At 33.3% G+C, this 16,502-nt stretch overlaps 2 protein-coding genes across 2 annotated transcripts; both read left to right on the forward strand.

The window, feature by feature from the left end:
- Positions 1-245: 245 nt before the first annotated feature.
- On the forward strand, positions 246-3,990 carry LOC107819138 (serine carboxypeptidase-like 31). The gene is made up of 10 exons (XM_016645223.2): positions 246-563; positions 1,129-1,236; positions 1,343-1,438; positions 1,728-1,820; positions 1,947-2,029; positions 2,155-2,439; positions 2,543-2,664; positions 2,763-2,858; positions 3,336-3,441; positions 3,629-3,990. The coding sequence occupies exons 1-10, from the start codon at positions 275-277 to the stop codon at positions 3,776-3,778; spliced, it is 1,428 nt and encodes a 475-aa protein (XP_016500709.2). The 5' UTR covers positions 246-274; the 3' UTR covers positions 3,779-3,990.
- An 8,330-nt stretch (positions 3,991-12,320) lies between these two features.
- LOC142172047 (uncharacterized) lies at positions 12,321-14,368 on the forward strand. The gene is made up of 3 exons (XM_075235804.1): positions 12,321-12,746; positions 13,542-13,632; positions 14,328-14,368. The coding sequence occupies exons 1-3, from the start codon at positions 12,321-12,323 to the stop codon at positions 14,366-14,368; spliced, it is 558 nt and encodes a 185-aa protein (XP_075091905.1).
- Positions 14,369-16,502: the final 2,134 nt, after the last annotated feature.

Genomic DNA, 16,502 nt, shown 5'->3' on the forward strand with positions numbered 1-16,502 from the left:
AGTCACCCTTTTTCATGCAAACTAAACTCTAGAAAAACCTGCCTAATTAAAAATCAAAGTCAGATGCCATAGGCTTGAGATTAATTTCTAATTTAAAACATAAGTTTGGTACGTTTGGGTTTCTATAATTCACACCTTAAAGATAATGGGTTTGTTCATAAAGTGCTTTGCCACCGCTTTGCCACAACTATAAATAGATAGGTGCGTCGTGTACTTACACTCTTAACTTACTCTCTTGTCTCCAAATTGGTGTCTTTTTTAGCTTAATCCAAAGATGATGTTTTCCCAATATTCTCTGCTTCTTATTATTTCCTTATTTATTTTAGAGCCATTAGAAGTTGTTGGACGTTCTCATCAATTGTCCAATAACAAGAAGTCTGATTCTTCATTGGGCAGTCAGGATCTTGTTGTCACTGATTTGCCAGGACAACCTAGTGTAAACTTCAGACATTATGCTGGGCATGTGACAGTAAATGAGAACAATGGAAGAGCACTCTTCTACTGGTTCTATGAATGCTCAATTGCACCTGAGGACAAACCTTTAGTGCTTTGGCTTAATGGAGGTAAGATAAATTAAATTAAATAAATTGATTACCTACATCATTTGCGGTCTGCTATAATATGTTATAGTAACCATATACTATTATTTAAGCAGGAAAAATTGTATATAGAGTACTTAAATATATGAACTTTTGGTTTCATTAATATGGTTTCTCAGACATGCAAAGTAACACACCTAACTACAAAAGAAGATGTCATGGTATGTATCTACAAAAGTATATCTTAAGGGCAAATCTTGGATTGAGAAATGGAAATTTGAATTCGGCACTATCTTTTGACCACTCTCAACATATTCAAGCTTGGTATACGAGATATATAAATTCTCTTTGACTGAAAAGAAGTTTGGAAAAGAAGAGCAATGTCTTTAACTCCTTGCCTTTAGAGAGTCCACTATCGATAGTCACTAAAATATAGATATCCAACAAAATCGTTCACATACATATATATCATTTGAACCTATCCCATTGGCATTAAGGAGATATCAGATATATGACCTTTTCTTTTTCTTTCATTTCATATTAACTATATTATTTGGTCTTTTCTGATATGAGCTTCACAATATTTCAGGACCGGGATGCTCTTCGGTGGGATATGGAGCAACTCAAGAGATAGGGCCTTTTCTTGTGGACTCTGATGGTTTTGGCCTAACACTTAATCCTTATTCATGGAACAAAGGTTTGACCTTTATTAGTACTATCCTATAATTAAACTAGTTTACATGCATGCATTTCTGCTTGAAATAATACTATTTTTCAATAATCTAAATTTTCTAATGAAGCAGAAGCAAACTTGTTGTTCTTAGAATCTCCAATTGGTGTTGGCTTTTCATACTCAAATACCAGTGGTGATTATCATAACCTTGGAGATGATTTCACAGGTGAGATTCATGATTCATTTGGCATGCCTTCCCATTACTCCTTTTCTTCAACAATATCTGTCATCTTTTAAAATGATGTCCCTATTTGTTCAGAAATATCTTATGTGATGTTGAGTTTTTGTCTTCATTTCTAATTTTCAGTTATCTGTCATCATCTTTCATAAGTGTAATACTTTAGTATTTATTTATTGCTCAAGAAATATCTTACATGATGTTGATATATATATTTGTCTTATAATTTCTAATTTTTCGTCCGTTTTTATCTCCCTTTTGTGGACTATTTTACCAGCTAACGACACATACACTTTTCTGCACAATTGGTTTCTCAAGTTCCCTTCATATAGAAAACGGGCCTTTTATGTCGCTGGAGAGAGTTATGCAGGTAATTTAATATTACTATCTTTGTAATTTGACTCTATATATATATATATATATATATATATATATATATATTTTAAAATTTTCTGTACGTACCTGCTAATTACATTTTTCATGGTTCTATTGGCAGGAAAATATGTTCCTGAGTTGGCTGAAGTCATTGTTGACAAGAATAAAGACTCTTCCCTTTTCATTGATCTAAGAGGAATCCTGGTATGTGTGTGTGTGTGTATATATATATTCTAAAATGACCCTCTATTTGTTTCCTATTTTATATATATATATGTTGATAAATGAATATATTTAACTTAATAAAAATGTTGTTTTTTGTGGTGCAGCTTGGTAATCCTGAAACCTGTGATGCAGAGGACTGGAAGGGTCTGGTGGATTATGCTTGGAGCCACGCTGTCATATCTGATGAAACTCACAAAACTATTTCAGATTCCTGTGATTTTAACAGTGATGACACGTGGAGCAATCAGACTTGTAGTCAGGCTGTGGATGAAGTGCTTAAACAGTACAAGGAGATTGATATCTACAGCCTTTACACTTCAGTCTGCATAAGAGATACTGCTAGTTCACAACAGCAAACTCAAGTCATATTCGATAGCAAGTCCAAGATGGTAACTCAATATCTAATTGCATGAATTTGCCTCTACCTACAATATTAGTGTAAATAAATTTTTAAGTCATCTAAAAATAACTAATGATGCATTTTGTAATTAGATGCCGAGGATAATGGGAGGATATGACCCCTGTCTTGATGATTATACTGCATCTTATTACAACAGACCTGATGTTCAAAAGGCTCTCCACGTTCACCATCTCAAGAACTGGAGCATCTGCAAGTAATGATTTTTTTTTGAAAAGTCTTCTTTAGTCCAAACAGGACTTGGAAGTCTAAAACAGAGAAACTAACAAGAAATTTTCATATTTGAATATTCAGTATGTCGATCTTCGGTAATTGGTCAGACTCAAAGGAATCAGTTCTTCCTATATATCACAAACTCATTGATGCTGGACTTAAAATTTGGGTCTACAGGTACAATTTTATTCCTTAACATAATCGTACGTTATTGGGATATGACCAAGTTTGGTGCTCCTTTATAAAATCTAATGCCTTTTATAGCACGTTTGGTCATGCTTTAGCCAAAAGATTTTTTTTTTTTTTTAAAGTTAAGGTGTTTGGTCAAGTTTTTAAAAAGAAAAAAATGCATAATTTTTTAAAAGCAGAAAAAAGTAAATTCTTCCCTAAAACAATTTTGAAAAAAAATATACTTAAAAACACAAAACTTGGTCAAACAATAATTGTTGTTTAAAAGTACTTTTTAAATTGATTAATTAAATACGAAATACTTTTTTGAGAAATATTTTTTTAAAAAAAATTAAAAAAATACTTTTTAAAATAAGACTACTTTTAGAAGCAAGGCCAAATAAGCCATAATGATGGGGCTCCATTGTTAAATTTTAATTAATAATATTGTGCTCTAATACCTCATCATCCTTTTTGTCGGCCCAGCGGAGACACTGATGGAAGAGTTCCTGTATTATCAACAAGATACAGCTTAAGCGCCCTAGGTTTGCCCATTACAAGAAAATGGAGACCTTGGTACCATCAGAAACAGGTATATATATATATAATGATAAGGAATACAGAAGCGGACTCTATAATTTTATTCAACTAAAATTATGTATATATATACACATAAAAGAATTTTCAGTACAATTTTCCGGCAAAGGAAATCTAATTGAAGTGTTGAACCCCTTCAATGAATTAGAGTGGTAATTCTCAAGTTTTTGGTTATGGATTAGGTTGGTGGATGGGTTCAAGAATACAAGGGCTTAACATTTGCAACATTTAGAGGAGCAGGACATGCCGTTCCAACTTTCAAACCTAGTGAATCACTTGCATTCTTCACTTCATTCCTTAATGGACAATCTCTTCCTTTCCAGCGAATCTAAATTAAAGGGCCTTCTTTTGACTTTATTAAGATGAGACTTTTGCTCTAAGGCACTACATATTTTTGTCTTTATTATATTTTACCCTTCAAAATGGGAGGGGATACTTAAAGCTAGAGGGATTAGCACATAAGCAGTATACCTACGGAGATCTGGTTTTTGAATAATGTAATGGCTTTCCCATAACTATAAGAGGATATATTTTGTGGCGTAAACTCCCTCCTTTATTTCTGTTTCACTTGGCACTACAACTTTTTCACTCCCCGATCCATCCATTGGAAAAAAGAAAAAAAGGGACAAAACCCAAAATGGAGAAATTGGCAAAGTGTTTAATACTCAGGTTTTATATGTAACAGTTTAATTTGCATACTGAAGTAATAATGTTTTTAAAAAAAGTAAGGTTAGCAGGCTAAACTTATTTGTCCATTGTGGCTTAATTATTTAATTATTCCTTACTCCTTGTTTAACAACGTAAAAGAGAAGTCTTCGCCTCTCCCCTCCACTGGCCCACCTCCTCCAACAGTCTTGTTGGACTAGTTCTCGAAATGGTCTTTCATTTAAGGGTTAAGGAGCTTTTAACAATTTCTAGCTACATTTTATGCATTTACGTTTCATAGCAAGTTTTGGACAATTTGCTGTATTTGAATACACTATTAAGCTGTACTTTTTATTTTATTTTACTTTTTATTTTTTCTGCCTGTATTTGAATAAATAGATCAGTTGTATCCAACCTTATTTGATGTGACAAGGTTGAACATATTCGACTTTATTTGAGTGAATTTATACTAAAAAATGACGAAACAAAGAATACAGTCAAATCCGGTCAAATCTTCGGTAAAAATACAAAATACATTATATTTAAAAAGGAAGAATACAATCAAACCCAGTCGGATCTCCGACGAAATACAAAATACCACTGTATTTACACTAAGAAAATGAAGAATATATTTAAATCCTTTTAAAAATTAATTGTATTTAACTAAAAAATAATGAATACAATCAAATCTCCGACGAAAATACAAAACACATTGTATTTAAAAATGGAGAATACAGACAAACCCCATCAGATCTCCGGCGAAAATACAAAATATACTTTAGATCTCTGACGAAAATACAAAATGCACTGTATTTATACAACGATTTTTCGACATGAAAGGTAATGGAGAAGAAAGAGGCGGCTTTGTTTTTTGGCGTGAAAAGTAGTGGTGGAGGAATAAGTCACAGGTAAGACGAATACACTCAGATGTGAGATACAAAGAAGGAGAAGAAGCTATGGATTTCAGCATCTCCGTTAGATCCAGATCCGGTGACGTCTCCGATCTTCCTCCTCCATTCACTACAACAAATGTAATATTTAGCTTCGAAATTTATAGCTACGACACAATATTTCTCACTAATTGTTAACTTTTTGTGACAAAAATTACCTTTTGTGTCTAAATACACGTGTCACATACTTTTAGTGACGAAACACAAAACTTTGTAGTCCACTAAAGTTTTCCACCAAAAAATGAATTGGCGCCATTTACTAGGAAATATTTAGCTACAAAGATAATGCTATTAGTGACAAAATTTTTTGTCATTGATATTGTATACCATTTATGACGAAAAACCTTGTCTTAATAAATACTTAAAATTAGATACGAAAAAGTTTCGTCACATAAAACAATTGTTAAAATATCAACAATTAAATTTTTTTAGCTAAATAGTGCAAAGTTTAGCTACAAAATATTGTACTCATTTGGTGATCATAGTTTTTGTCACAAATAAGGTAGATAATTTGTGACGATCATTCTGATGTCCCTATGATTATATATTACTTATGAGGCCACAGTTGGTATTGTTATGAGTTTTGTTACGTCGTTGGGTTGTGCATATGTTTGTAAGATGTGTTTCTGGGGTAATGCTGCTCGGTGGGCCGGGCCTGAACCGGACCGGACCGGGCCCGCGGTCCTAACGGGCCTGGTGGGCCTGGTGGGCCGGTCCTGGGTGGGCCGGTCTTGGTGGGCCTCTGAGCCCGTCACGGGCTGGTCTCCATGGTTGAGCCCACGAGCCCGGGACCGTTTGGCCCGGGACCGGCAGGCGGGCCTGGGCCGGTCCTGGCGGGCCTGGCGGGCCCAACGGCTATTTTAAAAAAAAAAAAAAAAAAAAAAAAAAAATCAAACGGCCATATTTAAAATCTAGCCGTTTGGGCTGAAAATATGACCGTTTTTTAAGTTAAAAAAATGGCCATTTGGCCCCCAAACTTTATTTTAACCCCAAACTTTATATAATTACACTTTTCCCCATTTCTCAACTATAAATACCCCCTCATTCTTTCATTTTTATTCACCAATTCATCAATATCTCTCAATATCTCTCAATCTCTCTCAATCTCTCTACTACAATTACTTAATTTATTGTTGAAATTTCGTGAAAAATTGTGAAGTTGTTGAATTGAAGTTTTCAAGTGTTCAACGATTTTCAATTTTCAAGAAGTTGTTCGGCAATCCGGTAAACTCGTTTCAACTCTTACGTTTTTATAATATATTTTTGTGTGGTTTAGTTTGCATAATTATAATTAATATGGCATTTACTTTGAAAAAAATGTTTGGTAAAGGAAAAGATAAAACCGGTGAAAGTAGTGGCCAACCAACTACCCTTCCCCGGCTCCCCGACCTAGAAAAGATAAGCAAGTTGAAAGTAGTCGCCAACCTAGACGTCCTCCTCCTTCCGTAATTCTTGATAGTGATCACCCTTGTTTTCAATTTACCGATAGTGAATTTTATCATAATGTTGCACCAGGTGATAGATTAGATGATGAAATTATGAATGCTCTTTATCCTAATGAAACCATCTTAGAAAATAATGAGGAAAATGAGGATGATGATGAAACTCAAGCACCGGATTTAGATGATACACCTACTAGTCCTCTTAATAACCCAAGTGATGCACCGGTCGACCCACCTGTAGAAACTCCTACTTTTAATAGAGAACCTGCTAAACGCTTAGAAACATCATTAGTTTGGAATTTTTTTACTCAAGTAAGAGAAAAAAATAAGGCTAAGTGTAAAACTTGTGGGAAATTAATGTCGCATAAATATGTAGGAGACCGTAGCGGCACAGGTAGTTTGACTAGGCACATAAAAACACACCCTAGAGATAAGGCTAGATTTTTTCAAATGAAAGCGCATCTAGAGGGGACAAGTGTAGATTCTGCGATTAACCCTAGTACAGGTTCAAATCTAGTTCAACCAGGAATTAACACTGTCACTGGAGGTATTTTATATTACGATCCAAATAGAGATCGTGAAGAATTAGCAAAGATGATTACTGTTATGTGCTTACCTTATACTTTTGCTTCTAATCCTAATTGGGTTCATTATATTAGAAGAGTGTTTAATCCTACTTATAAAGGTTGGCCTCGCGCAACAGTTAAGAGTGATATTTATAAATTCAAACATGAATATGAACAATATTTGCGTTATTTATTTACTCATATACCTAATCGGATTTCTATTACTACTGATATTGGTAGAAGTGGTAATGATTGTGATTACCTAACTGTTACAAGTCATTGGATAGATGAAGAATGGATAATGCAAAAACGCATAATTGCATATAGAATAATTAATTCGCGTCACACAGGTAAATTTATAGCTAACACTGTTGCAGATATTTGTAGATATTTTTGCTTTAGCGATAAAATAATGGCAATTTCAATGGATAATGCTTCTAGTAACACCAGTGCTATAGGCATGCTTACAACAACACTAAATCCTGCATTTACTAATATTTTCCATGTTAGATGTATTTGTCATATTTATCATTTAATTGTCGGTGATGGTATGCGAATATTAAACATAGAAATTGAAAAGGTTAGAATGGCTCTTAATTGGCTTTTTTATTCAAACCGTAGAAGTAGACTTAGAGAGTATTTTAAAAAATGTGATGAATATGGCCTTAGAGAAAGAAAGGTTCCTAAACCTTGCCCGACTAGATGGAATTGTATGTACGAAAGTTTAGTAGTAGCATATGAATATAGAAACCCAATTAATGCAACGTTTAATTCTCGGGTAGGTGGTGAAGATGATGATGAAATGCTTACCACTCAAGATTGGACTAATGTTAAAATTCTTTTAGATTTTTTAGAACATTTTCAAATTGCAACAAATGCATTTTCTGGGCAATATTATCCTACTATTTCAAACTGTTTAGTTTATATTGCAGCACTATCTGATTTGTTTGTTGAATTTAGTGAGGGTGGGGATATTTATGAACTTGCTATAAATGAAATGAAACAAAAGTTTAAAAAATATTTTTTCCTATCCCTCCTATTTATGGTCTTGCTGCAATGCTAAATCCTACAATGAAATTGGGAGGTCCTCATTTTTGGTATTCAAATATTTATAAGGCTTTAGATCTTTCAAATGAGGAAATTGCGACACTTGCAGATGCAAAAGCTTCAATTAAGATTAACGCTCAAACAGTTTATAATGCTTATCAACTTGCCTTAGAGCATGCTAGGCCAACTATTCCAACCCCTACTTCGTCTAGCTCACAATCCTCTAAAAGAGTTGCGGGCTTAAAAGCTCTTAAATCTTGGACGGAGTTCAGGGGGTCTCAAGGTGAAAATTATGATGAAACTTCACATCTAAATGAGCTTCAAGTTTATTTGTCTCAGGGACTTGAAAAGGAGAATCCAGACGGCTCTTTTGATCTTTTGGAATGGTGGAAGGCAAGGGAAAAACATTTTCCTGTTCTTGCAAGGATGGCTCGGGATATTTTATCAATTCAAGCTTCAACTGTTGCATCAGAGAGCGCTTTCAGTCAAGCAAGACTGCAAATAGGTGATCATAGAGCGTCTATGAGGGATAGCTTGGAAAAATCAGTATTGTTTAGAGATTGGATCCGCTCGGAAAGAAGAAACTTTGGAATTGCAGAAGCACAACCGGCGATAGATGAAGCTTATGAAGAAATGATAGCGGAACTTACGGAGGATTCGGCTTCGCCCGGAAGTGGTGATGAACAAGCTTCTTTTCCACCACCACCAACGCAACCTCCTCCGAACCTTGAAGGATTTATGAGATTTGTTAGAGATAATACATAGAATAATATGTAACTTGTATTTTGGCACATCTTCCTTAGTTTTTTCCTTCTAATGGTGGTATTAGTACCTTGTTGTGCTCATTCCATTGGGGGAAGGATGACTAAGAAAGATATGTCATTTTTTGGTAATAAAATTTATTGCTTCTACCCATGAGCTTCTTTTCGCAATATTTCTTTGTCTATACTTAGAATTATTTATATGCTACAATATATACATAATATACAATATATATACTACAAGAAAATATATTTATAAGATACAATATATACATAAGATACAATATATATACTACAAGAAAATATATAAGAGAATATATATACATAAGATACAATATAATATACTACAAGAAAATATATTATGCTACAATATATACATAATATACAATATATATACTACAAGAAAATATATAAGAGAATATATATACATAAGATACAATATAATATACTACAAGAAAATATATTATGCTACAATATATACATAATATACAATATATATACTACAAGAAAATATATTTATAAGCTACAATATATACATAAGATACAATATATATACTACAAGAAAATATATAAGAGAATATATATACATAAGATACAATATAATATACTACAAGCAAATATATAAGAGAATATATATACATAAGATACAATATAATATACTACAAGCAAATATATTATGCTACAATATATACATAATATACAATATATATACTACAAGAAAATATATTTATAAGCTACAATATATACATAATATACAATATATATACTACAAGAAAATATATAAGAGAATATATATACATAAGATACAATATATATACTACAAGAAAATATATTATGCTACAATATATACATAATATACAATATATATACTACAAGAAAATATATAAGAGAATATATATACATAAGATACAATATAATATACTACAAGAAAATATATTATGCTACAATATATACATAATATACAATATATATACTACAAGAAAATATATTTATAAGCTACAATATATACATAAGATACAATATATATACTAAAAGAAAATATATAAGAGAATATATATACATAAGATACAATATAATATCAAGAAGTGATATTTATGCATGACAATTTAGTGTTTTACTATTGTTTTGTTATTTTCTTTTTCGTCAAGCACTTTAATAATTAGATATACATATATACTACATATTAATATAGCCATGATACTACAAGAAATTGTCTTTAAAAAAAAAAAAAAAAACCCGCTAGGCCCGCGAAGCCCACGAGCCCGGCCCGTTAAGCACAGGACCATGTGGGCTTAGGCCCGTCACGGGCCGGTTCCACCCATTAGGCCCACGAAGACCGGGACCGCCAGGCCCGGGACCGCCAGAGCCCGGGACCACGAAGCCCGGGACCGCGAGGCCCGGCCCGTTAGGCCCACTAAGGCCCGGGCCCGGGACAAAATACAGCCCTAATTTAGGGATGATATTCAAATTTTATAACAAACTTTTTCTAATAAGATTTTCCGCCAAAAAAATATTAAACACCATTTACGGAATAATATTTAGCTTCAAAAATAAAATTTCTAATCACACATTATTTTGTCGTTGACCTTGTGTACGATTTGTGATGAAAATAAAAATATTTGTCTCAAGTTATTAAAATTACATTCAGAAAAAAGGTTAGTAATCACAAATTGGTTCTTAGATAATGATAATTATAATTTATAGTTAAATTGTGTGATTTTTAGCTATGAAAAATCTTGTACTTATTCCTAGTGATAATTGTTGGTATTATTTATCTAAACATTTTGGGGGAATGATTGCATTATTTCACAGAAATATAGAATTTAGTGTAAAAAGTTTTGTGTCTAATTGACTGCAACTAGAATTTCTAACACTATAAAAGTAGAAACAATATTCAAATATGTCACTAACTTTGAGAAAGACCCAAATATATTATGTGTCAATAGTTGAGGTAAAATATACTCAATGTTGTTACATGATTGGTTTAAATATGCCCTTATTCACTAATGACGGAAGTGGTCCAACATGTGATTTTTTTAATTTTTTTTTATTTTTTGCAAGGGAAAAGGCTTAAATTTGCCTTTAAACTAGAGTAGAGTGCAAACAGTTTGGCATATAACTATATATAGTCAAAACTCTCTATTATAGTCATACTCTATAACAACATTTCACTATTAACTTTTTCTAATCAATTTATCATGTTATATGTTAAACCTTTATAACCACATTCTACCTATAACAATAGCAGTCATCATTATACAAATATATTTTTTATAAAATTATTTCTTGTTAACAGCTCTACTCAAATATTAATTGATTTTGTGTTTCACCGCACGATGCTAGTTCTAGTTAATTTTAGTAAATTTTTTAAAATTATTACTATTTGGTTGAGATATAAGATTCAATTGTTAAGTTTGTAGACTTCCTCTGGAGAAGATTAACGAATACCCTTTTGTTGAAAGTTGGCAAAAATCTTCGCCACTTGATCAAGTATTATATTACAAGAAGTGATTGAAATCTACAAATCAACCTACAATTATATATTTCTTCCATTAAATTTGAATATTTTAATTTCCATTTAGTTTTTCAATATGCATGTGTTTGAGAGAGTTTAATTCTTTGTAGGTACTGATAAGGATAATCCAAATCCTAACAGATCATTATCATCAACGTGATCTATTTACTTTAAGTTACATTAGCTAGAGTCCTAGTTATAGTAACACTCAAACTCTTGTGAATATCTCTGTTGTACTTATCTATTTAAATCAAAACCTTCTGAAGGTACTATATAAATTGTACATAGTTGAGGCAATAAATACAATCCTTTTCCTACGGATATTGAGATTCATTATGGTATCAGAGAATTGAAAACCTCTAACGAGTAGCTCGATCTTGCGAACTTCATTTTCCCCCCTTCGATTCACTTCACTTTGCCTTTTCTCAAAATCAAACCAGAATCAAAACCAGTTACAAATCAGCCAACAATGATGGCTCCTTCAAACTCCGAAGTTGTTGTTGTCACTGCTACTAGTGGCAGCAACCCTCCACAATAAACTCATCTAATCACCATCAATCCTGCCTCGCAATTGCCTCTCAAGTTCACTGGCAGTCATAATGTTTCGACATGGAAGGCTCAACTTTCAACCCTTCTCATCGGATATGATCTGATGGGATATATTAATGGTGCAGAGAAGTGTCTGCCACAGTTCCTTACTACAACAAATGGTTCAAATACACTCAATCTAGCCTACAAAATTTGGACGAGGCAAGATAGCCTTCCCGAAATGCAATCATGGCTTCTGTAGACAGTACAATAGCACCAGTTATTGCCAATGTTACCACAACAGCAATTGCCTAGTAGAGCCTTCACACTACATACGCAAACAAATCCCAAGCTCGAATTTTCGGCCTGCGGGGACAATTATCCACACTTCGAAGAAATTCCAGATCAATTGTCGACTTTATGGGTGAAATCAAATCTCTAGCAGATGAATTGGCAGCGACAAGATCTCCTCTTACCAGTGAGGAGTTGACCATCAAAGTTCTTAGTGGTCTAGGTCCAGAATACAATGAAATCTCAGCAGCCATCCGAGCCAGAGACACACCCATCAGCTTTGAAGAACTATATGACAAACTACTTGGTCATGAAGTATTCCTTAAACATGAAGATGCCAAAAAGGAACAACTCACCATCACTGCTCAACTTATCTACAGAAGCTCCTCGAATAATCGACCTCGTGGTAACAACTTCAATAGCAACCGCAGGACATTCTTCACGACTGGACAGTTGGACAACCAACACAGACAACAAAATGGATATCTGCTAAGGCAATCCAATAATCAACGGGTGCAATGCCAACTCTATGATAAATTTGGTCATATCCTTAAAGTTTGTCGCTGCCGAAATGCAAGCCAACTTTGTTGCTCGTAATAACTTACCAAATAATCGTTGGGTGGTTGGCTCGGGTGCTTCTCACCACATGACGAATGATCCACAACGTCTTACGTATGCATCTGACTTTATTGGGATAGATAAAATCATCATTGGTGATGGTAATGGTATCCCTATTTCACATATAGGACATACTACTCTCTCAAAATCTAACTCTACTAATCCATTTGTGCTAATATGTATTGTGTGCATCTCACATACGAAAGAATCTAATTTCAGTAGCAATGGAGTCAATAAAATAATGCCTCTATTGAATTCTTTCCACATTCTTTTCTTGTGAAGGATCTGAGAATGGGGGCATCACTTCTTCAAGGTCAGAATAAAGCAGGAAATCTATGAATGGCCATCACCAACTTCCACTCAATTCTCAATTTCAACCAGTCATCCACCATTACATATGTGGCGTTCTCGCTTTGGTCATCCTTAACCTCGCATCACAAAATTAATTGTCTCGTCCTTGAATCCTCCCGTCTCTATGTCCATGTCCTTTACCTTTTGTGATTCTTACTTATGTAATAAGAGTCATCGGCTTGCATTTGGAATAAATACTTTAAAAAGTGTTCGACTACTTGATATTCTTTATTCAGATGTATGGGGACCTTCTCTTATTTTATCCTTTGATAAGACTCGTTATTATGTTGTGTTTTCGATCTATTCACAAAGTACTCGTGGCTTTTCACACTTAAACAAAAATCTAATATTACTGTTATCTTTGATAATTTTAAAAATCAGGTTGAGAGGTACTTTAATACTTCAATTCGTTCTATCTACAGTGATGGTGGTGGAAAATATATTGATCTACGTTCCTTACTCAATAGACTGGGTATTCAACATTTTGCAATCCCACCTTATACTCCCCAATATTTAGGTATAGCCGAACGAAAGCATCGCCACATCATAGAGACGACCCTTACATTACTACACCATGCTTATGTTCCACTTCATTTTTTGTCCTTGGCATATCAGACAGTCATATACTTTATCAGTCGAATACCCTCACTCACTCTCAAAAATAAATCTCCCTATGAAGCGTTATTTCATATTGCTCCAAACTACTCAAAACTTCGTATCTTTGGTTGTTTATGCTATCCGTGGCTCAAGCCATACGCAAATCACAAATTAGAAAATAAATCAGATTCATGTATCTTTATGGGTATGCAAAAATGTCCAATAGTTACATCTGTTACAATCCTAAAAATCAGAAATTTTACTCTTCCCGGCATGTCATTTTGTTAGAGTCTGTGTTCCCTTTCAAGAACTACCAGAACACTCTTCCTCGTGTCAATTCCGCTGAACTGGAGTTTTGGCTAATATATACCACTGAATCTTCTCCAACCACATGAGAAGTATCAACTCCTTCCACAAGTTTATTCCCTGATGACATACTAATAGCTCCTGCAAATAGAGTTCCCCATTACTCTGCCTTGGCCAACAACGAGCCCGCCATCTCACCATCACAGGTAAGTTCTTCACCATTATCTGCTCCATTTCTTGTTCATCTTATTCCTACTTCTACAGCCAATGTTACCGGAACTGAAGCTTCTTACTATGGATTTTAATAATGTATTATCTTTTTTAAAAATTTAATTAGTAAAATATGAATATCTTTTGAGATTTTAAATTTAAATATTTTATTCTTTTATTACTTAAAAAGTTTGGAAAAATAAATATTTTTATATTTTTTGTATATAATAGTCAAACAAGATCTAAATATAAAATAATATTATAGGTGTATACTAATTATTTTGCTAAAGCATATGCAGACAAACAATATCATGATAGAGAGATTTGACTGTAATTAAAATTTTTGGCTAATGTATTTTGTTGGTTATTTAGTAAATTTTTAAATTATAATAAATTGGCAACAATACATTTTTATTGTTGCCAAAATATTTGGTATTATTGGTGAAACACTTGATTTTCTCTGCAACTAATTACGTATATTCAGGGGCGGTTCTACCGTGATAATATATATGTATTAAAAAAATTACTAAAAATTTATAAATATTTGACGGTAAATATAATTATAATTATAAATTTACTTAAGATAGGAACTCATAAACTTGTATATTGGTAAAAAAAAAAAACCCTTTTTAGTACCTAATTTTTGGCGTAAATTTTTTATTTCTTTTCAACTTTTTGCCAAAAAGCAAATGCGGCAAAAAGAAAAAAATTTCCTCATTTATTTTTTTCACTTTGGCTCTAGGTTTTCTCCTTTCAATTACACTGTTACAATTGAAATCTTTGTTTGTTATCTCTCTTCGTTAAGCATGTTCCCACCTCAACATCTAGATTACTTCTGGAGGTTGATTTATCTCCTATTTTGTTACTGTATTTACTTTGAAGAACAATTTTAGGAATTCAAACAATCACCTCAGATTCTGTACAATCTTATTTATTTAGGGTTTTTTGTTCTTCTTTCTGTGTTTTTGAGCAAATTTTAATCATCCAAAGTCCATCGAAGATATGTACAAAGCAATTACGCCTACTTTCTACTCCAAGGTTTGTGTTAGGTTTTCTCTTCTTGCTCCGAATTGTGTCTTTCCATTTAGTAAGCTAGTAATTTTGTGATAACCATCTTGCTCTTGAGAAAATGAGGAATACGGTAAACGTGACTCGAGCGTTTATGCTAATTTTAAGAATTTCTCTGTTATGCTCTTATGTGAATAGGACAAGTGCTTGTGCTTTGCTAGTTTCCAAAATTTCCCTATCGTATTGATATGGGTAGTGGGTAAGTTCAAGATATCTTTATTCTTTCTTTAGCTCTTCCTGAATTTCTTTTTGGTATTTCCTAGTTAAGCATATGATTTTCCAAAATGGGTAGTTGAATATATTTGAAGTATAACCTTTCCGTTTTTCATGATAAATTTTACTTTCAACATTTGCTAACTTTATTTAGTATATTTTGGTAGTTTATGGTGGAACTTGCAATGTGTATTTAGATTGAAAAATATGAGAAAACGGAAATGTCATGTGTAAACCTATTATATTAGTAGAACATGTTCATAGTTTTGTTTTATACTGTCACGACCCAATTCTCTTATAGGTCGTGATGGCGCCCAGCGCCGCCGCTAGGCAAGCCAACAGTGAACTAACCACGTGATTTCTCTCTTTAATAAATTTCCAAGTAATTAAATTTTTTCTTAATTAAAAGATTAAGTAACAACTTATTTAAATAAATAAAACGAAAGCAGTTGAGTGCAATCATAACCATAGTAATAATCCAAAACTACAAAGTTTACTACTGTGTGCCAAGACCTGGTGTCACAAGTGTATGAGCACTAATAGATTATACAAAACTCTAGCTATTGTCTGGAATGAAAATAGATAGAAATGAATGCAAAGGAGAGACTCTAGGTACTGTGGAACGGCTCAGGAAGCAGCTCACCACTAGGCCTCCAGGCAACGGGGATGAGCGCCGGTGTGATTGCCAGATGCACCTGCCTCAAATCCTGAACGGTTAGTGCAGAAGTGTAGTGTGAGTATATAAACAACATGTACCCAGTAAGTATAAAGTCTAACCTTAAAGAAGTAGTGACGATGGGTCGACATCAACACTTACTATGGTCCAACAATAAAAATAAAGAAGCTCCAAATAAGCATGGGTTATGTATATAACTACACCAATTCAATAACAAACAGGAAATAAATAATTCCTTTACACATGCTAAATATCAAATAGCTTTCTGTCTG

Source organism: Nicotiana tabacum, chromosome 17, assembly GCF_000715075.1.
Source record: "Nicotiana tabacum cultivar K326 chromosome 17, ASM71507v2, whole genome shotgun sequence".
Taxonomy (NCBI): domain Eukaryota; kingdom Viridiplantae; phylum Streptophyta; class Magnoliopsida; order Solanales; family Solanaceae; genus Nicotiana; species Nicotiana tabacum.

Bases quoted from the DNA above. Each gene is read 5' to 3' on its own strand.
- LOC142172047 (XM_075235804.1), top strand. From the start codon at position 12,321: ATGGGTGAAATCAAATCTCTAGCAGATGAATTGGCAGCGACAAGATCT. The intron at 12,747-13,541 runs GTTTGTCGCTGC...TTTAAAAATCAG, and splicing joins AATTTGGTCATATCCTTAAA to GTTGAGAGGTACTTTAATAC. The intron at 13,633-14,327 runs GTATTCAACATT...CTACTTCTACAG, and splicing joins TTCCTTACTCAATAGACTGG to CCAATGTTACCGGAACTGAA.
- LOC107819138 (XM_016645223.2), top strand. From the start codon at position 275: ATGATGTTTTCCCAATATTCTCTGCTTCTTATTATTTCCTTATTTATT. The intron at 1,821-1,946 runs GTAATTTAATAT...TTCTATTGGCAG, and splicing joins CGCTGGAGAGAGTTATGCAG to GAAAATATGTTCCTGAGTTG. The intron at 2,030-2,154 runs GTATGTGTGTGT...TTTGTGGTGCAG, and splicing joins TTGATCTAAGAGGAATCCTG to CTTGGTAATCCTGAAACCTG.